The following is a 25,463-nucleotide window of genomic DNA, read 5'->3' on the forward strand; positions in this document are numbered from 1 at the left end:
AGGTCAGCTGAGGAGAACGAGGGGACTGGCCGCCTCCACAAACAGGCTGGGAAAGTGACACTAAGATGCGAGGCCAAGGCATCAATGTCCTGACAACTTCCCTTTAACACTGAAGCAATGTTAACCCTGGCGCCATCAGAATATTGGGTGGGGTTTAAAGTTTACACTATGGCTGAGTAGATGTACCCATCTGACCCAACTAATGCTTCGAAAATAAACAAAGTCCCATTGCATTTTGAAAGGCAATGGTTTTAAGCCCTGAAAGGATTTCTACATCGATACAGGGAATTCATCTGTTCTGCCATGTCAACATAAAAGCCAAGCACTGTAGTTAATACTGTACAAGGCCAGATACTTATTGTTCAATTAAGATTTAGTCTTTAACTTAAAGTACATGCCCACATTATTATCACAGCGTTAAGTCTAGCGTCACAAAATCAGCCATTATAAGGCCATTTTGTTACTTAAATTCCAGATATATCCAAGAGTTACTTAAATATTTATCTTTTAACAATTTTCTAAACATTTTTTTTTCTATTTCGTGTTGCTTCTGAAAAAAGTATAAGAAATAATCCTGGGTATATCACTCCAAAGGGTGAAGGGAATGGTTTCATAGGTCAGCATTTTTCATTTTCACAGCCCTGCAAGAACTCTGGCAGATGTAAGATTGGCAACTGCCCTCTCACACTTCAGAGGCAAAGTGTATGTATGTGTGTGCAAATAACATTATTTGAGTTATATTACACCCTGAGGAGATTCAGAAATGCAATAAAAAAACATATAATAAAAGCATGGTCAGTTGTGGTACATGCAGGCTTGGATAACTATCCATACAAAAGTTGGCTACCAAAAGGAAATGAGGAAAAAGACATTTGCAACGTTTTCAGAACTATTCTGTGAGCAAGGTGGTTGAGACAGATCACGATGGGATGATGTTGACCCTTGAGGTGCAAACTAAGATCCCTGTCGCCAAAGAAACGTGAAGATGGTGGTGAGAGCAGGGAAGTCTTCTCTCTAGTTGGCAGCAGGCCTGGCCTCGCACCAGGGTGCTCAGCCAACAGCTCCTCTCCTCTGTCAGAACCCCCCCCCCACCCCCCCTCCTCCTCCACCTCTTCCTCCGCAGCCTCCTGGATGCCAGTCTGCCTGGCTGGTGTGGGCCAAACAAGCCCAAGCCATTGGGCCAAGGGGGCAATGGAACTGCTGCCAGCTGGGCCAGCTCTTCATGGCCGAGCACCACTCTCCAAACAAACAGTGCAGCGGGCCTCAAGCCATGGGCAACATGGAACCTGTCATTACCAGCCATGCATGGCTGGTTTACTCCCCAAAAGCCTATCCGGGCCAAAGGCCTGAACATCTACAGCACTTGATTTGAATGTCTCAGCCAGGGAATGTCATAAGAGAATCCCCTTTTAGAATAATGCTATAGCATCAGCATATTAAGGTATATGGCACAATAAACTGTTTATAAATAATGTTGACTGTGACTTTCAACACTACTAGGCAATGTGAATGTCTACTTTTCAGGAATATTTTTAAAGACATGACTGACAAGGTCACACAATTATACAAGGGTGAAAAAGTGGATAGTGGAAAGAGTGTGCCTGCCAAACAGCCACTTAGGATTAACTGCATACCGTCTGATTATACATCTAGAATAGTTAGCGATCTTGAGCCAAAAATTGACTGTAATGGCATTGGATCTCGCTGGGTTTCCTTACTGATTAAGGTTCCTAAAGATTTTGTGGCATAACTCTACTTTGTCTTTAAGAATTTGGCTACCACAAAGGATGGTTTGAGACATCCATCATGACAAAAGGCCCTTTCAACCTCAATAAGTATGAATTAGATAGAGAGGACTGTAAACTATCCATGTCCAACCATGCTTCTGACGGATGCACCACTGGCACTAAGGCCTCTAGGGAGGTGCTTGGAGTACCAAAAAAACCCAACAGGAGTCAATGATGGACTTTGCCAATACTCAACACAGAGATAAAATGTGTTTCAGCCGGTTTCTCTTTTGTTTGCGTCACATGAAGTAGCCCATGTCAAACATATGTATATGTTCTGATGCAGGTTTTCATATCTAAAATAAAAAGAATGACAAAGGAGTATCCTACAAAAAATGAGTAATGATTTAGACCAATTTAAAGTGTTGTTGAGCCTTGAAAAGCAGTTGATTTAATTATCTTATATCATTAAATACTGTCATTTTAAGTGTATGGATATTGTTCAACTGAAAAAATTATACAGTTGAATTAAAGGGATACTTCATCCATTTGCATGAAGCTTTGTATCATTAGAAACATGGTAGTAGTGTTGAATGGTTGTGAGTCCAACCCTCATTTTGCCCTCAGACGAGAAGAATTTGTTTTTCTTTGCCTGGAAGTTTTCTTGATGTGATGCAATATGACGCTTTACCATGTTTCTAATGATACAAAGCTTCATGCAAATGGGTGAAGTATCCCTTTAAATACTTGACTCTGTTTGGCCAACAAAACATATCAATGTATACACAAAGCGTGAAGTAGAACAAAGTGTTACTATGAAGAGCAGTTGCAGTTGCTCTTGATGCGGCTTTAGTCAAAGACTCTGGAGAACTAACTGTCATCATATAAATCAGCAGGAAGAAGTCCTGTGAAAATATATAGTATATTCTTATTAAAAAAAAAAGAGAACGTTTAGCTCAGTTAAAGAAATTTTGAATTTAATGTGGTTAATAAAAGCTCATTTACATCTTTTAGAAGGGCAGCAGCGTAAACGCAACAGACCAAGCTCTGACAGAAAATTCTAATAAGACTGTTTGTTCAGCAGAAGAAGATGACTCATTTTAAATCAACAGTCAATAAAAGTATTTCCAAGTTTTGGCTTCAGTATTATAATCTGAATTGGAAACAATTGCATAGTAATTTATATTCTTTTGAACGTTGTACAATGCACAGTTGTATGAACCTTGTTTTGCCAATTTCTATAAATTGTTCTCTATTTTGCTGAAGTCTGTTGTTTGCCGTGAGCAGAAACTTTTCTAAAAATGTTCTTAAAGAATAATTTTGACTTTTCATGTAGTAGTGTGGTAGATTCTATTTCGAGGTTACATTTGGAAAATAAGACATTTTCAAAACTTATTTCTATAGTTCTTATCATACTGTTGAGTTTCCATGCCATGGAATGCTTTTCACTGCAAGCACTTCCAAACCCAATTGAGGCATGGGTGGGAGGATGGGATCTGTCCTTTTGCCTTTCAGCTTTAGGACAGAAAAAAAAACAAGTTTTATTTTTGTGGTTAGCAGAATCAGTCAAGGTTAGAAGCTTTTGCTAAAAAAGAGACAAATGCACTGCTTCAGTATTTTAAATGGAGCTCCTGATGCATACAAGAGCCTAACCTAACAACCTTTTCACTTTGTTGAAAAAAAAACGTTTCCCTATTTTATTGTATTGCCCATTGTGATAAAGGGGATCTTTCAACAACATGGCATATCCACGACATGGCAACATTGGATTGCCTTTCTTTTCATTGCACCATCCTAGGCATCTTTTAGGATGAGATTCAGACATACAGTGGCGCAGTAAATGATTGATGTGTTAGAAGAAAATATTAAAAAGAAGAAAAAAACAACCAGTCAAGAATCAGCATTTGTTAATATTTCAGGCTCTTTCACCCTGCCAAAGAAAGATCTGAGCGGCAACAACCATAACAGCAAAAACTGTACTTAACTATCCCTCCAGATGCAAACACAGCGATGAAAGTTGACTTCTTTTTTTCAGACAATCCCTGTTTTGAAAAACGACTTGGACATCTTTGTTAGGAAAAGAAATATACACAGTAGCCATCGAGAAGCCTGAGCCTCATTGCACATGGCATTGAGGTCTTCTCTTTCCACGCTTGTAAGCTACAGTACGGTTTTAGCCAAAGAAATGGACTGTACAAAGATGGCGAGAGGAAGAATTAAATCAGAGCTGACTTAAAGTGCAGAGAAGGTATGTACAGTGCAAGTGTTTGGGCAGGAGCCACTTTATCCTGGCAAGCCAAATAGCCTTAGAGCAAGTTATCATGGCACGGGGATCCCATGTCCTGGCATGGCTCAAGATGGAATGATGTCTGACATGCGCATATGAGTACGGAGGCTATGGCAAAGGTAGTGAAATCAAAATAGCCCTTCTCTCGTCTTGACACAACTGCGCACAATCAGTATTACTGTGGCATTCCACAATATTCCAGGCAGCTGTTGCATAGTTTGCCCAGAAGTATGCACAATAGCTTGCAGGGAGGGAACAACAGTCAGATAAGAGACAATGTGATAGGTTCTAATTGCTTCAAAATGTCCTGAAGAAGGCCCCCTATTATCTATTTAAATCGGTTGATAATGGGTGGCTGGGAAGAGGAGGAGAAGGAGAAGGGGAAGGGGAAGAAGTAGGAGGAAGATGGGGGGGGCGACCTAGTCAGAGGGAGAAAGCTATCCTCTGCGCTGCTGTCGCCTCATTATTTTCCGTCTTGACGGACGCCTGCGCTCAACCCCTGGATGAATGGCCCTGTGCTGAATAAGTTATCGCCAGACACACAAAGGGAAGAGTGCCACAAACAACACAGCATTACTGCGATGCTTGAATCTCTTCTTCCTCTCGTTCGCTGTCTTTCTTCCACCCTCAAACCACCCCCCCCCCCCCCCCCCACCACCACCCCCACCAACGCTATGCTCCTTTCCCCTGCTCCCTCTAGACGAAAGGCAGGCCCTGCCACAGACTGAAATCTCACCTGTAATTTCTACAGAAGCTCACAGTAGGTGGGGAAAGAAAAAAAAGTGTAACGGATATAAAATAAAAGGGAGGAAGGATACAGGCGTCTATGTTTGCTGGAAAGCTATATATCTCCATTCCTCCATCTTGTTTCATCTCTCCTTAATGTTTGTGCTGCTCCTCAGTGAAGACAGGGACCTCCTTTGGACGGACTCTGAAGATGTTTGAGAGGATGTTTTTTTTCTCCCTTCTTCTTAAGACGAGGCCCACAGCATGATCAGTGAAAATGGTTTGGTTTCATCTAATGTTTGTTTCCTTTTCTTTGTTTGGACTGCAGGGACCTGGCATGTCAAATCATAATCACCTCCTTACAATGCTCCCCTGAGAGGATGTACGAGATGGTTCCTTATAGCTAAACGGCTAGCTAGGGGATCAAAACAACAAGAAACAGTCCATTCCCAAATGGTTAAAGCTAAGATTCAATCCGCAGCCGCCAATAAATCTCCCTTGCTGTCACTCAAAAGTAACGGTGGAACTTTTGGACAGGAGAGTCTCATTCCCCTCTGACCGGGAAATCAGAGGGTGCCGCGGCCTCGACAGGCGCACGACGGCAGATCAAACAGGGCGGGTACCCTTGGAGTGACACCTGGAGCCACTTCAAGGGATGAGAGCGCCACTGATCTCCAGTCATCTCGTCAGAACGACAGTCTGTCAGGGTTAGAAGGGGGGGAGAAAAAGAAGCTCTATCAACTCTGATGGTATGAGCGGGGTCGAATGAAGTATTACCTCAATGTCCTCGCTGGTTGACCCCAGAAAAAATGTTGCCAAGAGTTAGTTTGGTTTGAATGCTCGAGTTCAGTTGATGCCCATTTCAGGGACTTGTTGACAGCTGGTTGTGCTGAATTAGCTGTTTTCACTCAAGACATGACTGTAGGTTTGCTTGTTCTGCTTTGATTGCAGATGTCATCTGCCTTAAAAGAAGAAAAAAAAAACTAACTTAAAAGCCAGCTGTCTGCGTTGAACTGTGAGAGTTTTTGAAAGATTTTAGTTGTGGAAAAAATCTAAAGAATTTCTACACCACCACATTTGGAATAATTAGAATTCAACCATGTCCTGGCCTATCCAAAAAACAGAAGCCTGTTAAGGATTGGATAATACTGTAGAGAGAGGGAGATATGTAGGGAGAAAAAGGGGGCTTTGGCAGGCAGTTAAGCGAGTCAATCCTCACCAGACAAATGTATCCCTTATATAAAACAACAACACGTCTTTGCCCTTGTCAACAACCCCTTCCTCTGCAGCCCAGCCTTGTGTGTATATGTGTGTGTGTGTGTGTGTGTGTGTGTGTGTGTGTGTGTGTGTGTGTGAAGCCTTTTTCTTCTTTCTGCAGAAAATGTCCCATCAGCACTCTCTAATGGGTGAGGTGGAAGAAGAGAGAAAAAGACAGAGATGAAGCAGGAGGAGAGCAAGAGGGAGAGAGAAAGAGAGAGAGAGAGAGGTGGCAGTGGTGCTTGTTTGGCTCAGGAGCAGTGAGTAATGAGGCTGAGGCGCACCCTGTCATTGTCCCAGCAGCAGCCTGTAGCAGCAGACACACACACACACATTGGAAACTTAAAAAGTATTTCCTATCTCCAAGCAAGACTCTTATCTGACATTCAAAACCAAAAAAAGTCAAATAAGTTGGTAGAAATAAAACAGTAGTACAATGCTTTGCATAATATTTCAACCCCTGGAACTTAAACATATGTCAGGATCTGAATTTCGGCAAAGGATTGTGGGAATTGCGCACAAAATATTAAATTACCACAAGTCTTGTGGTAATAATGCAGAAGAATCCCGTACATATTAATCATGTTCCGAAAGGCCCTGTATGTCACACAACGAATGTTTGCACAGTTGCGTGCAGACTGGCTGCAGATGACGCATCACAACGAGCAACGTAAGTCTGGATCTATCTCCCTCTCCCCAACACACGAGGATGAAGGCAGGTGAGGAGTAAACAGGTGAGAGGACAACACAGTTTTTCCCCGGTAATAGATTACAACTGGGTGGCCAATCCATTTCATGTTACGTCATCGTTTCTGATCAATAACCTAATGAGCAATCTGATCTCGCTCTGATCTACGCACAACATGTTGTCAGCGGCGCCTGATGCATTTCTCTCTCCTGGGTTTGGGCAGAGAAGCTGCTTGTCAACAGGCAACTTCTTGCCCAAACGACTGGCTCTGCATACATGCCAACACCAACACACTGGTGTATGCTGAGCCCACAACACCTCCTACCATTTTCCCTCATCACTATGGCACCATGCCCCCAGATGGGGAGAAACTCTGCAGGAGGTACAGAGTGTCCCAGGCGGTGTGAAGGTGTGAGGAACATGATGTCCATTGTTGTGTTTGTGTAGGTCATTCCAGATGTGTTTGTTCACCACCTTATTTGCCTCTATGAAGGTTTATTCTCTGATGGGCCCACTGCCCAACAGAAATGTAGTTTTGCTTATGTAAATTATGTAATCTGAATGACCCCCCCCCCCCCCCCCCCCAACAGCTGTACACATTTTGCGATGACAGTAGGAAAACACCTTAATGGGACCCCATCTGATGGCACTCTCAATGCCCTGCTCCTCCTCCCCTGGGCCCCAACAGACCCTAGAAGCGCCCCTGGGTTTGGGATCGTTTCAATAGCGGAGTAAGGAAAGAATATGACACCTATTAGGGTTATGTGTGAGCGTCAGAGCCACTGTATACAAGTGGCACAGGTCCCATGTTCTTGTTAAAATCTTCATTGGATCCCCTGACTTTTACCGAGTCATAAACATAGCACAGACTCGACCACAAATTGTTTTTTTCAGTAGATGTTACTTTCTGTCACTCAATATAATTACTGATCAAAAGACAGCTCAGTTTGCTCTCTTGTAATCAATGCTATTACAATCAATGGGAAATTATTTTTTAATACTGCATGATATGCTAAAAGCTCCAACAGGTCTGTAAAAATGCAGGTAAGCAAAAAACCCACCAACGTTAACACCAAACATCTCCAGAAAAAAGGCAAACGGGATTTCCTTAATCGTCTGAACATACTAATAATGTGCTTGCATAAGGTAAAACATAAGAGCTGCAGTCCTCTTGACATGAATCAAGTTTAGCAAAGGATTGGGGGCAGAAACTGTAGCCAGAATAAAAAAAAACAGACTGGACATAAAAAGCAAACAGTTTTACTCTGGAGAGGCCAAAAAAAAAGAAAAAAGAAAAAAAAAGGGCCAGAGATGGGACTGACCCAGAGGGATACAGGAATAGGGGAGGGGGGGAGGGGTCGAATGGGGTGGCAATGATGCCAGGCTGAACATCGCAAAGCAAAGGGAATATGTTTAAATGGAGTACATGGAATTATCGTGGCAGCAACACGGAGGGGAGATCAGAGAGAGCGGGATCCACTGGGAGCGATCTGCTACTCTCGAGACAGAAAACACGAACAGCCATGACTACTGTGATGAGTTCAGCTGCAATAAAAAGTAAAATAGAACGTAAAATAGGGCAAATATGTCACACACAATGTCACAGACATGGAATGAATCCTTGTGAGCAAAGAACAGGAAGTGGTTTATATAAATGTGGAGAGTTGTAACTGCATGTTGCATGTGATGGTGGAGTGGCTGACCCTCCAGAAGTGCAACACCATTGAGTGATCACATTTCTCTGCTTTTCATGTCACGAAAAATGGAGAACACAAATAAATAAATGAAAAGAAGAAGTGAGACAGAAACATCTGAGCTGCAATCTGTCCCCTCTTTCAGCTTCAATTAAAAAAAAACCCTCATCTTTTTGTTCAACTGCAAGACTTCAAGAGGGCCCCAAGACTCCGAACCCACCGCAGCTCACTGGTAGAAATTGAATTCCATTAATTATGTGACCTACATATCCCAGTAGTTAATATTCCAGGCAGACCAATAGAAGGAGAGAGTATATTTTCCAAATAGTACAGGAGATAGGACAAACTTGAAGAAAGTTCTCCGCTACTCAGGATTTTTTGAGGTCATGAAAGCGATTCATTAGGGTTTTTTTAGGCCCACCAATGAAAGAGAAGAAGGGAACTTTTGATTTACCTTCTAGGCAAAACTAAGATGACTATATACAAAGATGCATCAGTGAAAGACCAATAATATAACAGGAATGTAACTACAGTGTTAAATCATACAAATGAAATGGCCAGCTTGTCAAGACACGCCTCAGAAAAAGGGAAGTTTGTGTCGTGGTAACAGCGTGCCTGTATTAGACCGGGAGCTCTTGCATCATCCTCAACCTGCTCACGGGCTGATCTCTTAATCAGTGTCCAGAACGTGCATGAGTCCTCTTCTGAAGGCTGAGGCGCTGTCCATCCTCCCTGCCCGTCGCTCCTGCCAGTCCCAGCCATGAATATGGAGCTGTTCTGTGGCTGGGAGCTTGCTTATGTTTTCTGTCTGATATCTAGGCCCCATTCCCATTTCAAAGGGAGGTCCACCCGGGGCCTTGACTTTTTGATCTGCCTGACGACTGAGTCGACCACCTGCATGTGGGATCAGCTGCCAGCGAGAGCAGACAACCCCTCAGCTTCAAAATATACATCCCCCCCCCCCCCTCCCCCCAATACACACACACCCACACTTTCCATCCTGCCTGCTTCATTGCCCTTCACTGTTCCCCCCCCCCTTCCATGAAGCCGCCAGGAGCCCCAGTGGTCCTAACTAGGTCTGGAGCTGCATCCCTCTCCCGACTGTTCTGACCATGGTGTGTGAGATGCTTGAGATGTTCAGTGTAGCAGCAGGAAGGCTCACGCTTCAGTCACAGGGCCGTTTAGTACAAAAAAAAAAAAAAGGAGCCATGGTTTTAATGTCATGGAAACAACAGTGGCCTAAACGGTCCCTTAAAGCTCTTTGATTTCTTTAATCATGGTTTGTGATCCACGCTAAGAGTCGTCTCCTTCCATTATGCGCTCTCCAAAAACACGTACTTCTATCAAGGGCTCGCGAAGACGCATGAAATAAATGTCACCTTAAAAAGTTCAAGACTTACAAGTTTGTACTATAAGATGCAAATTACTCTTATTTTTTAACTACCCAATGCTGCTAATATTCACATTACACAAAAATATCTGTTAAAAAGTAATGAAAGTAGCCAAAGTTGTTTAATCTCTTGCCATGCATTGTACTCATCAAATCTTTTGTCCGTGGTACTTTGGTACTGGTAGTCTCGTTAATTAATGTTAAAATATTTATGTCGATATAGACATGAATATAATATAAGGATATAGTTTCTGCCTCATTAAGATCAATGCTCCTGTCATCATTTAATTAAAATCCGAAGGATTTCAGAAAATTGAATAAAAAATTAACTATGAGAGGATGCCCCGAATGCCCATCACCAGACCACTGACATCCACTGAGGAGATGAAAAGAGCTGATGTGAGACAGAGGCTGTGTTTGTGAGGCTAATTATAAACAGTGCATAATAGTGTTTTATAGCAATTAACCTCATTGGCAGTGTGAGTGTCACAGTCAGGAATCTGCTCAGGTTAATTTTCAAACAAAGCAACAGTTATTTTAAATGTGTGTGTGTGTGTATGTGTGTGTAACAATAAGTGATACTCACCAAGTCTTTAAGTTAATTGGCTTTTCTTGAACTGTGACAGCTTCCCTAATGAGTGTCTCATTGTTTCTCAGCTAGGGGTGATGTACACCAGTCCATAGTGACATTTAAGAAGAGGTGTCAGCTTAAGGAAACTTCGCCCAACAATGGAAATGGTGGCGAATACAGTACATATTGTGGATCATGATGAATCACTTCTTTCAAATACTGAAGAGTATTTCGTGACTATATGGATCAAACCCAAAGAGAGGTCTCTTCAACATAAAATTGAAGTCCTCACAACAACAGTTACACGTTATATCTAAATGTTTCATCGATGGAAATCAATCATCCAAAGCTCTTGGGATGAAAAAACATTGGCAAAATATAGAAAAGGCAATATAACATCGTACTGACGCGTGTGATCTGCCAATATGAATCACAGTGTCACCATTCATGAGGCAAATGCAGTTAATCAGATATTGTGACGTGCAATATGATTGTCTTGCAGTATATTGGCTAGCTAAAAGTCGTATCATTAACCATGTATGGCATGGTGCAGTATCATATCACATTGCATTGCACTGTATCATATCTGGAGTTACAATGTGATTTCCTGTCCATTTCAACTTTGTGTATTAAATGTAGTGGTCAATTATAACAAAAGAGTGGGGACTTTTTCACGCACATGTACATATTTGTTGTATACGTACAGCAATGCACGAGTTGAGACAAACAAGTGGAGGAACCAACCCCCCCCCCACCGACCAAACATCAGTGTGAAGGAACTACAATTTCTCTGACATCGCAAACAAACAAACAATTAATCAAAAGGGAGAAAACCAGAGGAGCAAATAATGAAATGAATGGACAAATGAGGAAAAATTGCCTCCAAAAGGGGGGGGTGGGCTGTGAGACATCATTGAACCATCCTGAACTTACTTCTCAGCTCACAGTTCCTCTATCTCTGGTTCTAAATGACTTCAGATTTGATGTTTCCAGTCCACAAACTTACAACAAAACACCCTCTTTTATTCAAACAGTGAAGAAAGAAGAAGACAAAAACATGGACTTTTTTTGTTAAAGAGAAAGCAGGGGTGTGTGTGTGTGTGTGTGTGTGTTGTGCTGCTCCCATCAAGCAGAAAAGGCAGGAGGTAGTCGTAGAGGCTCGCAGCCGGGCTCCACTTTGGAAGGCCCTCATAAATCCTGATTTGAGCGGAGCGCTAACCAGAAGAGGTTCGGCACGTCAAGAGAGGAGGAGTGGGGGGGGGGGGGGGGGGCAGCACGCCTCTTAAAATGCTACGTCTGATTAAGTCTTCCCATTAGGTGACAGCTGAACTTTAACATTAATATGATAATATTGAAATAAGTGTGTTATTTACTTCAGCGGCAGGGTGGGGGGTGCAGGGGAGAGGAGAGGGAGGGAAGAGGGAATGATGAATGATTTCTGGACAGCTTTGGCTGACACGCCAGGAAACTTGACCCCCCCCCCCCCTCCGCCGCCGCCGTCTTCCTCTCCCCATAATCAGACTTGACAAAATGGAGACATATGCAGAAATATTGGTTACAGTCGGCGTCACAGCCCTTCTCAGGCCGCCCCTCTCTTGTAAGTGCCGGCTGCCCTGTGAGCCGCCCTCCAAATTGTCTACGGGCACTGAAGCATCTATTTCAATTGGCACTTCCTTCCTGGCCGCGGGATTTTACATTTAGTCGGTGTCATTTACATATTACTCTTAATCAAAATCCACAGTGGGCGACAGGGAGAAGAAAAAAAAAACAAGAAAGAGGGAAGCGAGAAACAAAACCATGGCGTTACGGTTCAGGGACAGGCACACAGGCACTTTATGAAATGGAGATGTGACAAGACATTACGGTGTGTGTGTGTGCGTGTGCGTGTGTGTGTGTGTGTGTGTGTGTGCATGTGCGTGTGTGTGTGTGTGTGTTAGATAGCAGATGCATATAATACCCAGACTATTGAAATATTTGCGTGTGAACGCTTGTGTTTTTTTGTGGTTGTTGAAGGCAGCATTGTGCAGAAACTTGCGACCAAGAGAGACAAAGAGTGCAAGTCGAATGTGGATTGGGTGTTCTTTAAAAAAAAAAAAAAAAACCCACAAAGGCAGAGAAGAAAAGAATGGTGACATGATGACACTTGTCTTTTTCTGTAGGATTCAATGTGAGAAAACTCTATTTTGAATCCACTCCTTAAGCAGCGTTGCATGGAAAAGAGCTGAAGGTCACACTATCAGGATCTCTTCTCAGGATCAAAATGGAGGAAATTCAAAAAGTAAAAAATCCCTCATAAAAGATATATATTGTAAATTGAATTGAAGAGGGGGAAGTTCAATCACGTCAATTTTGATACAACTGTCAATTATTCACGTGTGAAACTGTTTGTACTCTTCCTAACCTTTGTCGTCTCTTCAATGAATGAACAAGAAAAGGTAATGTAGAAGTTGGGTCGATTTGTTCTTATTATAAATTGAATTTGATGGTGATGACTTGGAGTAATGCTTGCAGCAGTTAGACCACCATACGTAGAAAGAGTTGCAGAAGCATGGTCCCTACCTACCTCTTACCTTCTCAGCATGCCGGTTAGGACACGAGAACTCTTGCCCAGGTTGGCGTCTGTTTCTCTCAGCTGAGGGGACAAAAGAAAGGGAAGTGTGGTTTCAGTTTCAGTTCTAATCCAACAATTAAACTAAATTCAAGAGCATAAATGTATTCCCAACTCAAAGCACAATGAACGAAAAAAAAAGTGAGAACTTTATTAGTTATTTCATTAAAGTCCTTACAACAATAACAGCAACACTGTACGCTTGTGCAAGGCTATAGCGCTGCACAGCTTTGTACTACAGGCCTTAAGGCAAAGTAGTTTGCTCACGGGCAATTTCAGAAGGCCCTCTAACGCTTGACACTTTCTCCTTCTACCTAAAGTTGTTAGTTGGAAGCTAAAGCTCGAGATCCTTTGATTAGGATTTTGCTTCTTTTTTTTTTTACCTTTAGGTTACTGGTTCACTTGTCGAGAGACAAACCCCCTACCAAAATCATCTTTAAAAAAAATAAAAAAAACCCCAAAAAACCTTTTTCTTTGTTTGCTGTGAAACATACTACGAGAAGCCAGTGCAGGATTCCTACCAAGGTGGAAATTTTCATGGAGAACCCATCTGCTCAGCTTGTTGTATACAATCATGAGAATTGGTGCAGGGAAAAAGATTGTTGCTCTTTGTATATAAAATATTTGACAGAACAGAGAGTCCACTAACTATTAAGAGCTTATTGCCATGGCTATTTTCTGGCTTCATTGTCGATCTGCCGTGTTTTTTTTTTTTTTTCCCCCCCCCCATCACGGGGACTTGAAGATGTTTTCATTCTAGCCTTTTATCAGCGGTAGGGAATCTCACTGGGAAAAAGGGAACTAGCAGTGATGTTGCCAAGAAGGTGCAAGTGTGACTGCAAGAAAACGCTGACACGGCACAGAGTGAGCTGAAACTAACGTCAACCTGTAGTCACATTTCTGGAGGATGATGAGGGAGCGTGGGGAAGAATGTCTGCAGAGTGGTTCTCTCTAGAGTCAGCAGGGCGTCAGTCCTCTTCCTGTCTCTCTCAGATAATAACTCCCCATCCTAATAAAGCCACTTTAACTCAGTAAGTTTTCATCAGCTTTTTTTTTTTTTACTTCTAATTTTCACTTCTCTATTCTCTACTTTCCCTTCTCTACAGTGGTTGTAGTATTATTATTTTTGCAGTTATTTCTCACCCTCCCTCCATATCCCTCCTTTACAGCTACTTTCTTCCTATCCTCTCTTCTCCTTCCTTCCTTCCATTCTTCCTTCCTTCCTGCCTTCCTTCCTTCCTTCCCTCTGGCAGCCCAGGTCAGTGCGAATGCAGGTTGCGAGAGCCAAGGATGCATGTGGTACCGGGTAGGAGGTGGGGGACCTGGGGTTTGGGCCCTCTGGCAAAGACAACAAGGCCTGCAGTTGCCTGATGTCTGCCTCTACCCACAGATCTGTCCCCCAAGATACTTCACAGTTTCTCCCAAAATACATCTCTGAATCATTCCTTCTATCCACTCCTCTTTCTCTCTCCACAGCCTCTCACAAAACATCATGACTTTCTTTTTTTTTTAAACGTGAAATGGAAACCTACTGACATTTTAGTGCGGCTGAGCGTCTAAAATTAACAGCGTCTGTCTAAGAACGAGAAAAGGATGCTTTTCTTGTGTTTTTATTTTTTATTTTTATGTACAGCTAGTAATGCAAAAAAACTCATGGTACCTTTGGTAACTTAACGTGAGAAAAAACCCCAACCTTTTTTGTTGTCATTATTTTTTAATAAAGTAGTAAGTAAAACCTAACATTGTTTTCATCATTTTACAGCTTATCTATAAGGTCAACAAATTAAGCAAAGACAAGGGAACATATTTAATTATGAAAAGTGCAGAATGATGATCATTTTTGAATATAAGGTTGACAATTAATGCTTTCATGGTGTAACTCTGTGCTCTAAAACAACACAAATCCAATAAATCCATAATATACAGTACATAATGTGTGCATTTCCAATAATATAAAACTAATATCTTATACTGGCACTTAATTTAAAGACTGCTCTGGCTAGCATGTTCAATTAAGGACTAGAAGCACAGCAGTAAGATAGCACCAGGAATTTGTGTTTGGTGTAGCCTAAATACTGAAGTCATCTGATTTTTTGTGTGACATGCATCCATGTTAACAACAGAGAAGAGAGAAACATGATTCAGCAAACGTAGTTCAAGAATTGTAGAAAGAAATCACGTCATTGACTTTTGAAGACGTGCAATAAACTGCAGTTCCTTGAGTGTCCACTTGAGGCTGGCTGGAAACGCAAGGAATCCTAATCTGGTCCCAAATTATAATGTTTGTTTTTACAGCAAAGTTGATCATGTTTACAGTTTGATTCAAAGTACAGTTATTGTTTTGTTTTCTAATATAATTTCTAATATATGAGGTAATATTTCTACAACGCATCGTCTCTTTGTACGTGCACATTAACAGACTAGCATACATTTACATAATTGAGGGCATGGTTGAGTTGGCTTACAGGTTGGTGCGCTGTAGCTGTTAGCTAAGAGGCTAAAGGGTCGCCTTAACTCCACCCCTTTGTGTGATAATTGATTGACTGAAAGTTATCTTTGGGGAGAGTTTCCAATATGGTGACCAAAATCTTTTGGCTTCATGACGCATCTTCAAAAACCAATAAGTGATCTCACTCACACTACGCTCATTTTTATACAGCGAATGGATTAGTTGGGTTTTTTTTGCTCATCTAAAATAGAAATAGAAATTCCAACTCTTAAATTTCAAACGACAAATTCATTCACTTAAAAATGATAATGACCAATTATCAGCTATTTCTCCAGTGCTACCTTGAGCTGTGTGAACTCTCCAGTAGAGTTGTTAAATTCAGTCTTCGATCGTCTCTGTGGTTCAAAGTTGGAAGCATACTGCTTTGACCCATTGTTGAATGCATCCATTGACTTCTATTTGTACCATAAAAGCAAAACAAAAGGCCACACCCCCTGCTGAGTGCAGAGGTTTGTGTGTGTACACTTGAGTGTGTTTTTATGTTGGTGCTGAAACATCTATGCTATAACTATACCTCTCTTCTTCTTCACGTCTTTTTAATGCAAAAGAGCTGTTAACCAGCCCTTCTATCCCATGTTTTTACATCTTGATCTCTTTGTGCTTTACTTTTGCCCAACAAACTGCCTTTAGAGCCCTCTGAGTGTGTGTGTGTGTGTTTGTGCTTGTACATGTGGGGGTGGGGGTGGGTACAGCAAAGGAGACTCATGGGAAGAAGTGGGAGAGAGTGAGAAAGGAAAGACAGAGAGAGCAGGTACTCTCAGTAGACACTGCGGACCGTTTTGAAAGGAGATGTTTGATTTTCCTTTGAAATCGCCCGTGCAAGGCCCTCTGCCATGTTTTGGTCTTTAAGCATTCTGTGTTCAGGGTGCCGTCAGGACCGGGCCCCCTTCCTGTGTTTGGTCTTTTTCTGTGTCTGCCTACCTGTCTGTTTTGGCTAGCATGGTGTAAGGAGGGGGCAAGGTTGAGGACTGTGGGGGAATCTTTGTAGAGGAGAAGTGAAAGGGAGAAGGTGAGGAAGGATGGCAGCTGGCATCGGAAATGCCATTCAGCTGAGAAGAAGAAAATGGTAAAGAAAGGTGTACAGATACTGAATTTATGTACCCACAAGAAAGCTGATGTGGAAATAAATACTAAAATTTTTACTTCAAATGTATGCTTTTAGAATGTAAGAATTTTGCTCTTCATGATCTTGATGTTCTGTTCTGTGCTTTTAAGGTTTTTAGTGGCTCTTTCTAAATCCTTTACAAATCAACTTTCCTAATAAGCTGAATTCGATCTGATCTGTAAAATTCGCTTTGATGACAATATTTTGAATTTCGGTTTGAATGTCCAACCTTTCTTTGATTATTTTATTGTGCAAATTAGTCAGTATATTACTTAATAAGAATGCTATTGTTGATTTGGTAATGCAGTGGAATTAAAAGCAAAGAAACACTTCCAAAACAAGCAAGCACCATGCAAATTCATCTCTGCTCACTCTTTGTGCACAACTGCGTAGACTTGTTTTTGCGTGTTTACTTGGCAGACCAGGCAGAAAGTGGCGAATGTCGTCAACATTGCCAAGCAGCTGTAACACCTTTATGATCTCACAAACACTTGTTAGAATAGGCAGATGAGTGTGTGCAGGTGGCATGTGTCAGTGTGTGTGTGAGTGTGTGTGTGCCCACCCTTTCTCTGGCTCTCTGGATCTTCTCACGGTCACTGTGCAGGTTGGTGAGAATCTCCTGACCCACTTGTTCTGTAAGAGACACAGTCATAGGATAAGAAGAGATGCCTGACAGTTATGAAACGTCATGTGAACACCTTGAAACTGACCGTGAAAATAATGGTTGAGAGAAAAGAAGAAAAAAAACTGCTTCAGTCCTACATTTGCAATATTATTCTGAATCTTGGAATACCGCGGTTGAAAGGAGTGGCTGCTAACAGTTTGATTTCTGCAGGTTAAGTAAATGAACGTTTTTATTTTTTTTGTCACCTTCAACTACGTCTATAAAAGGATGAATGTGTTTTAAATGGATTCAATCAGTGAGTCTTTTCGATGTAAAAAGCATAATGTAAGCAGCCATTGTGCTACATTTCGGTACTGTCACTTTAACATCGTCCAGAGGGAGTTTTAGATGGGCAGATGATAAAATATTGTTGCTATGGGAATTGTTTTGTTTTGTTTTAGCCTTCTTAAAACGCTGCCGTAAATAGTCATGAAGTTGTGGGCGACAGTACCCCAGCATCCTGCTTGTCAGTGGGGTCCACGCAGCCAATGTACTATTCATTAAACCATTCTTTTTTTTCTTTTTTTTTTAAATGCCTCTCGTCAGTTGTTGATGTAAACACATTAACGTGCAGTTATAAAACATCCCCGACAAGGCACCTGACAAGCTCATCAGTGGTCACTGTCATTTTCCTGTCCCTTGGGGTTTGAGGATGAAAAAAGAATGCAAAAACACATTAAAAAAAAGGACAGATAAGCCAAATAAGCCCCCCCCCCACACACACACACACACTTTAAAACACTGCTGCCACCAATGTTACCACACTGGTACAGCATTAGCGTTTCAAAATGAGGGAGGCAGACGATGAATCAGGGGAAAAAAGGAAAAGAAGTGAAGAATCTTTGCATGGATCAAAGACGGGCTTTCAAGCGCACCAAACAAATCCGGAATAAACAACGCAGTTGCTGACTGTATTACACTACACAGGTGCCGCACACCAAAGGGCCCACGTGCTGAGCGCCTGTTTTGGGAGGGGGTGGTGGTGGGGGTGGGGGGGGGGGGGGGGGGGGGGGAGACGACAGAGCAAAAAATGGGCTACATCTGGCAGCAAAACAAGAGCGATGGGGAGAAATACACAGAAAGAGAGAGAGAAGGAGGAACAGGGAAAAGTAGGGAGAAAAAAAAGCCAAAGCACTGTCACATGAACGACATTCGTCTCCCATTCATCCTGTCCCCCCCCCCCCCCCCCCCCCCCCTTTCACTGTAACCGACTCAAATGTGTCTCTTCCTGCCTTCATTAATTTCTAATCTGGGACGAGACAGATTGAAGGATACCCAGATTAAACAGTGCAGTCAGACAGTCACATGTGACAAATAGGGCAGATTAAAAGACTGAGTGCAGGTATTAATAACTATAGAAATACAAGCCCTCCCCCGTCGCTATCACACTGAGAACAAGGGATAAACAGGAAGGGAGTTGTGGCGGAAATCTTCTGTTAAAGAAACAAATCAGCACATCTATCCATCTCTGTCAGGGTTGTGTGTGTTTTTCTCAAATAAATGAGTGTGACAAGGACTACAGCAGCAGAGGGGGTTGTTGTTTTTTTTTGATGGCAAGTGCATTATTGGAAAGGTTTGCAAGGTGGGGAAGAAAAAAAAAAAAAGATGGATGAGGTGGTCTGAGATAAGGCCTCCAATGATAGTTAAGCTGTGCTACAGAGCAATCGTTACACACATTCAGTGAAGGTATGTTTCACAAGACAATCGTGTTCTGTTGAGTGAGTGCAGTGCAAGAATGATATGCCTGTAGGGTTTTTTTTTAGTATCTTAAAAAAAAAAAAAAGGTGGTTGTTGCTAAATTTAGCCGTACAGAATTATTACACTTGAATGGTCAACTTAAAAATGGAACTGCTAAAAAAAAAAAAAGACAGAAGAAAGCTATCGTGACTTTCTTTTGTAAAAGGACAGATCGATGCATCGGTAAATCTTTATTTGCAGTAAAGTCGACCTAACAACGTGTATTATGAGAAAGAGAAAAAGTTATAGGGGTCGACTGATTTTTAGGGCATTGCACATGAAGAGAACATTTTCCATGGCTCTGTGGCCGTCAACATTTCTGCCCATTCCTCCAAAATCCATCATCATTCCTGTCAGCGTTTCCCCCCTTAAACACTGAGCATACACAACACCTCCCCAGGAAATGCATGCTGGTCACAGTCTTCAGTATGTGTCTTCTCTTGCATTACTCATTATCTGGCATGTATCTACATTTCCATTCATCTTGCTTAAGTCCTGCTGTCCGGTTGAAGAGTTTATTAGTTAGTGCGAATGATAACTCGTAAAAGGAACAAACAGAAGTAAAAAACCTTCAAAGAAAATCTCATATAGAAGAATGAAGAAGGTTATCAAATGAGACAATGCTCCTAAAAAGTGAAAAAAAAAACACCTTTTTATTAGATTGTTTATTATGAGTCATGTTGTGTGTTCCAGCCTAAAAATGCCGACACCTCGACTCCTCAAATAACTGCTATTCAACTGTTTCTGAATGCAGAAAATGAAGCCATGTTGCCTTAAGTTAACACATTTTCCTTAACCACACACACACAAAAAAATAATATTCATGACCAAGGCCAAACTGCGTTATTTCTTTTCAAATTAAGAGTGGACGGTTGATTGAAAAACGGAAGGAAAAAAAAGCAGAAGAGGAGACATCATTTACCGTAAATGCCCCCGACTTGTTGCTCGTTAGTGTATAAAATATTCCCTTCCTGTTTAAACAGCTATTAACAATTTAAATAACCCTGGCCCAGAGGCCTTGCTCTGACTCACTTGTTAAAGATCCCCATCCCCTAAGGTCCATTTAACAAGCCCATTATTTCATTACATTACACTCACACCAGCAGCACCAGAGAGCCTTAAATTAACTCACTCCACTAATGTAAATGTAGAAAAGAATTAGTATGGAAAAGTTGAGGGCAAAAAATTACATTTGGGGGGCAGTTAGGAATTAGAAAGACGACGGACGTGGTGGCGTACAGCTCTATTTTGTCATAGAGCAACAATTCACTGTTTTGCGTCTTGTGTGACGATGGCCAAAAAATATGTTTAGTGTATTTCCTTTCACTTGTAACGGAAGAAGAAGTCCATAAAACAAACTAAAGGGACTTAAAACGATGATTTCTGTCTGCTATGAATCTGGTTCACAGCTCCAATGAGTCGAAAAATTACAAACAGTAACTAGATAACCATCATGAAGAAAGGAAACATTTTCGAAATTAACTTCATTGTCAAGTGTTTTTAGCCTTCTCAAATGTGATATTAAGTCAGTCCTATATCTTTGCGTTGTGGACGGTAAATTTAAGCACCACGATGGCCTCATCGTCAACTTGAGAGATGTATTTTCTTTTTTAAGGAAAAGGCTGAAATGATCGTTCAAATGTAAAATGTGTCACACTGTGAGCCCATTTCTGTCTCTCCGGCCTCAGAGGAACACAGATCAGAATTGTAACCACACCAGCACCAGCCAAACCTCCACAGACTTCCACTTTCTCCAGTGTATGGATGGACACATTATAATTGGAGGCATCATCTTTTTATACTGCAGCTGTTTCAGAGCATTTACACACTGTCTGAGGGCTCCGTCTCCTTTTCTGTGTCGTGGACTTCTTTTTTTTTCTTGCCTTGCTCCCTCCATCCCCAGAGCTGAAAGGGTACAAGACCTGACAGTGGTGTTGCTCCGAGGCCTGGCTCAGCTCCTTTTCATTAAGCAGTTGAGACCACTTTTTGAAGGTTACCACACACACTCGTAACCGGACAGAAGCCACACACTCAAACAAACGGGGTAGGGAAGCCCATGGGAGGGTTGAGGGGAAGTGAGGAGGAGCCTGATAAATGTTAGACCATACATTTACTCTCGCTCTCACTCTCTCTCTCTACACACACACACACACACACACACACACACACACACACACACACACACACACACACACACACACACACACACACACACACACACACACACACACACACACACACACACACACACACACACACACACACACACACACACACACACACACACACACACACACTCACACACAGAGTGCTGAAGTCAACTTATCTGCCTGTGACTCCCAGGTGAATAAAGTTACCTGTCTTTGTGCACTTCCAGAGAAGATTTTTTTTTTTTAAGGACTTCTCAAGTCTACAACCGCCTGGTGACAGACTTTCATCACCTCCATCAAAGTTGTACCCACACTGGGATGTATTTGTAATGCTGAGCCCACAGGCCATGAGGCTAGCGCCTTCACAATGAGATATAGCTAAAACATAAAGAGGTGCCAAGTGCTGGGTCACAGGGGGGGCAGGTAGCGTCTTGGGGGTTCAGCAATGTTATGACAGGTAACTTATAATAATAACAAACTCTATTGCATGTCGATCGGGAGAATGTGACTTCTCAGCACTCTTAACTGAGTTGCAAATACTGCTTTGAGATACTCTGATATTATTTCTTTCTTTTTCTAACAGCAGGACTTGAGTCTGATAGTAGCCATTTAAAAACAGCAGGATTTCAAAAAACATCTGTACTACGAGTGGGAAAAAAAAACCTTAAAGTCAGCCTGCCAATGCTGCACACTTAACCTTACAATATGATTGAACACTCTTTAATGTTCACCATTCTTAAATGTGACTCTATTGTAGTGTACTCTACTCTATTTGTTCTCATTATGTCAATAAATGTGTTCAATGGTCTATACACAGGATGTGAAATACGCCGCCAGGGGGCTCTCAATCAAAACAACAACAAAAGATGATGTGGAGGTTGGCGGGGGAATCATGGGAGTGATTCTCTCTGCTGCTTTAGAATAAAGTAATTCCTCTATTATACTGTGTGAAGAAACACTGCTACTGGAGCAGCAGACTGTTATTTGTAGTTGTCACTTGAAAATGAACCTTGAATCAGTTTATCTTCTTGGGGTGGGGGGGGTTAGTACATTTTGTTAATGGATTGATCCATTGCCAATATCCATGGAGACCACCAATACTGCCTGTTATCGAGTATCAATGGTTCCATCCAATGCAATAACCCGATAACAAAGCTTGGCGGCTCCACAAAATATGTCACTGAAGCTAATCTAATACTACTCTGGTGCTAGCAAGAAGTGTAACATTAGTCAAAGCTTGGAAAAATGTCAACAGTTCAGTTTTTTTTTTTACCAATAATATATATATATATATATATATATATATATATATATATATATATATATATATATATATATATATATATATATATATATATACACTCAACAAAAATATAAACGCAACACTTTTGTTTTTGCTCCCATTTGTCATGAGATGGACTCAAAGATCTAAAATTCATTCCAGATACACAATATTACCATTTCTCTCAAACATTGTTCATAAATCTGTCTAAATGTGTGATAGTGAGCACTTTTGCTTTGCTGAGACAATCCATCCCACCTCACAGGTGTGCCACATCAAGATGCTCATCAGACACCATGATTAGTGCATAGGTGTACCTTAGACTGTCCACAATAAAAGGCCACCCTGAAATGTGCAGTTTTTGCTTTATTGAGGGTCTGGGGACTCAGAACCAGTCAGTATCTGGTGTGACCACCATTTGCCTCATGCAGTGCAACACATCTTCTTCGCATAGAGTTTATCAGATTGTCAATTGTGGCCTGTGGAATGTTGGTCCACTCCTCTTCAATGGCTGTGCGAAGTTGCTGGATATTAGTGGGAACTGGTACGCGCTGTCGTATACGCCGGTCAAGCACATCCCAAACATGCTCAATGGGTGACATGTCCGGTGAGTATGCTGGCCATGCAAGAACTGGGACATTTTCAGCTTCCAAGAATTGTGTACAGATCCTTGCAACATGGGGCCGTGCATTATCTTGCTGAAACATGAGGTGATGTTCATGGATGTATGGCACAACAATGGGCCTCAGGATCTCATCACGGTATCTCTGTGCATTCAAAATGCCATCAATAAAATGCACCTGTGTTCTTCGTCCATAACAGATGCCTGCCCATACCATAACCCCACCACCACCATGGGCCACTCGATCCACAACATTGACATCAGCAAAGCGCTCACCCACACGACGCCACACACGCTGTCTGCCATCTGCCCTGAACAATGTAAACCGAGATTCATCCGTGAAGAGAACACCTCTCCAACGTGCCAGACGCCATCGAATGTGAGCATTTGCCCACTCAAGTCTGTTACGGCGACGATCTGGAGTCAGGTTAAGACCCCGATGAGGACGACGAGCATGCAGTTGAGCTTCCCTGAGACGGTTTCTGACAGTTTGTGCAGAAATTCTTTGGTTATGCAAACCAATTGTTTCAGCAGCTGTCTGAGTAGCTGGTCTCAGACGATCTTGGAGGTGAACCTGCTGGATGTGGAGGTCCTGGGCTGGTGTGGTTACACGTGGTCTGCGGTTGTGAGGCCGGTTGGATGTACTGCCATATTCTCTGAAACGCCTTTGGAGACGGCTTATGGTGGAGAAATGAACATTCAATGCCCGAGCAACAGATCTGGTTGACATTCCTGCTGTCAGCATGCCAATTGCACGCTCCCTCAATGCTTGCGCCATCTGTGGCATTTTGCTGTGAGACAAAACTGCACATTTCAGGGTGGCCTTTTATTGTGGACAGTCTAAGGTACACCTGTGCACTAATCATGGTGTCTGATGAGCATCTTGATGTGGCACACCTGTGAGGTGGGATGGATTGTCTCAGCAAAGCAAAAGTGCTCACTATCACACATTTAGACAGATTTATGAACAATGTTTGAGAGAAATGGTAATATTGTGTATCTGGAATGAATTTTAGATCTTTGAGTCCATCTCATGACAAATGGGAGCAAAAACAAAAGTGTTGCGTTTATATTTTTGTTGAGTATATATATAAGCCTGCCTATCAGAGAGGTACTTCACCAATACTATAGTCTACCTCTCTGAATTGGCACAGTATCAACAAGGAAAGATCATGCAATTATGAGAAGTTCTCCTCAATATTGGCATGTTTCCATCCTTTTGTTCAACACTGAGGCAAGGTAGCTCAGTCCGCCTGTCTCTTTAAGAGTCCAAGAAACCAAAAAAAAAGGTCCAAAACAAGTAATATTCAGTGCAAGGAGAAGTACAGCCACAACATTCTATCCTGACTTAGCCAATGTACTGACTCTTCCCTTTGCATGTGTATGAGCAGTGGTGGGCAGTCAGGGTGGATTTCTGGGGCCTTTCTTCACTCCGCCAAGGCTCTGTTTTATTCATCGCCTGTGCCCTGACCCCGCAGAGCTCCTGTTCTGACAAATCACTTCTGATTAAGACAGATCTCTGTTAGTCAGCCACTCAACTTGGCCTATTCATCATTCCATAAAAAATATCCCTCTCTCCTAACCCCCCCCCCCCCCCTTCCTCCTCCCCTTCCCAGCTCGTTTGCCTGTCCGTCAGACCGAAGCAAGGCGCAATAGAAATTTCCGGCTGCTGTTTTAAATGGCTGATTATAGACAATTGGTGGATGGAGAGACGTAAGAGCGTCTTATGGGTGATAAGACGCAAGTTTAATGGGTATAAATGACCGGGCCTGTAGGAGAGCAGCTGGTAATAGAACCATTTGTTTAAAGCTGAGCTAAGGGTGGAGTAAAATTGAAAGCTGCATTTTCCTTCCATTTGAGCTCCCCCTCCCCTTTTCCCTTCACCTCAACCTCAAAGTCAAATTCTCAGATCACCAGATTTACATTCCCTTTAAACTGCAAAGTCCCCTTCAACCTCATTCAATGAGAATTGATGAGTCTTGGGGAGGAATAGTTTGTTTTACATCTATGAAATTACCCATACCTCGATATCCCTGCGGACACCGCCGCACATACTAAGAAAACAGTCGCTCTTATATTACTTTGCTTTTCTTGAGTGAGCAACAATAAAAACAGAACATTTATGGAAAGTTTAATTAGCAGTACAGTCAGATGTCTTAAAGCATTCATATGCAAAGTTAAACTAAAATAAACAGCAAACTCTGCATGCTGTGCCAAAGAATCTTGACAGCCACGAAGCTATTGTGTTAACGTTTCTAACAAACCAGATTAAATTAACCTGAACGAGAACCCGAGGGCTGAGAAGCGGGAGGGGTGAGCGCAGAATGAGGGTTCCGACAAGCAAATTGCCTGGACTTAATCAACCAGTCTTACTGAACCATCCAAATGAAAACTAATGGACTTGGGTGCTCGCTGTGATTGCCCCACATGCAACAATGTGCGGGTA

General features: G+C 42.1%; 1 protein-coding gene across 4 annotated transcripts in view; it reads right to left on the reverse strand.

The window, feature by feature from the left end:
- The window catches only part of vti1a (vesicle transport through interaction with t-SNAREs 1A), a 115,728-nt gene that overhangs the window by 19,029 nt on the left and 71,236 nt on the right, over window positions 1-25,463 (reverse strand). For 2 of the 4 annotated variants that reach the window (XM_079333792.1, XM_079333791.1), the window contains 2 exons: window positions 17,125-17,195; window positions 12,911-12,972 (listed from right to left, as the gene is read on the reverse strand). In XM_079333792.1, the coding sequence (XP_079189918.1) occupies window positions 12,911-12,972; window positions 17,125-17,195 (133 nt within the window). Of the gene's footprint in view, window positions 1-12,903; window positions 12,973-17,124; window positions 17,196-25,463 lie in introns of all 4 variants that reach the window. The other 2 variants (XM_079333794.1, XM_079333793.1) reach the window with 1 other exon arrangement.

This window comes from Symphodus melops (genome assembly GCF_947650265.1).
Source record: "Symphodus melops genome assembly, chromosome: 21".
In the NCBI taxonomy this organism is placed as follows: Eukaryota; Metazoa; Chordata; class Actinopteri; order Labriformes; family Labridae; genus Symphodus; species Symphodus melops.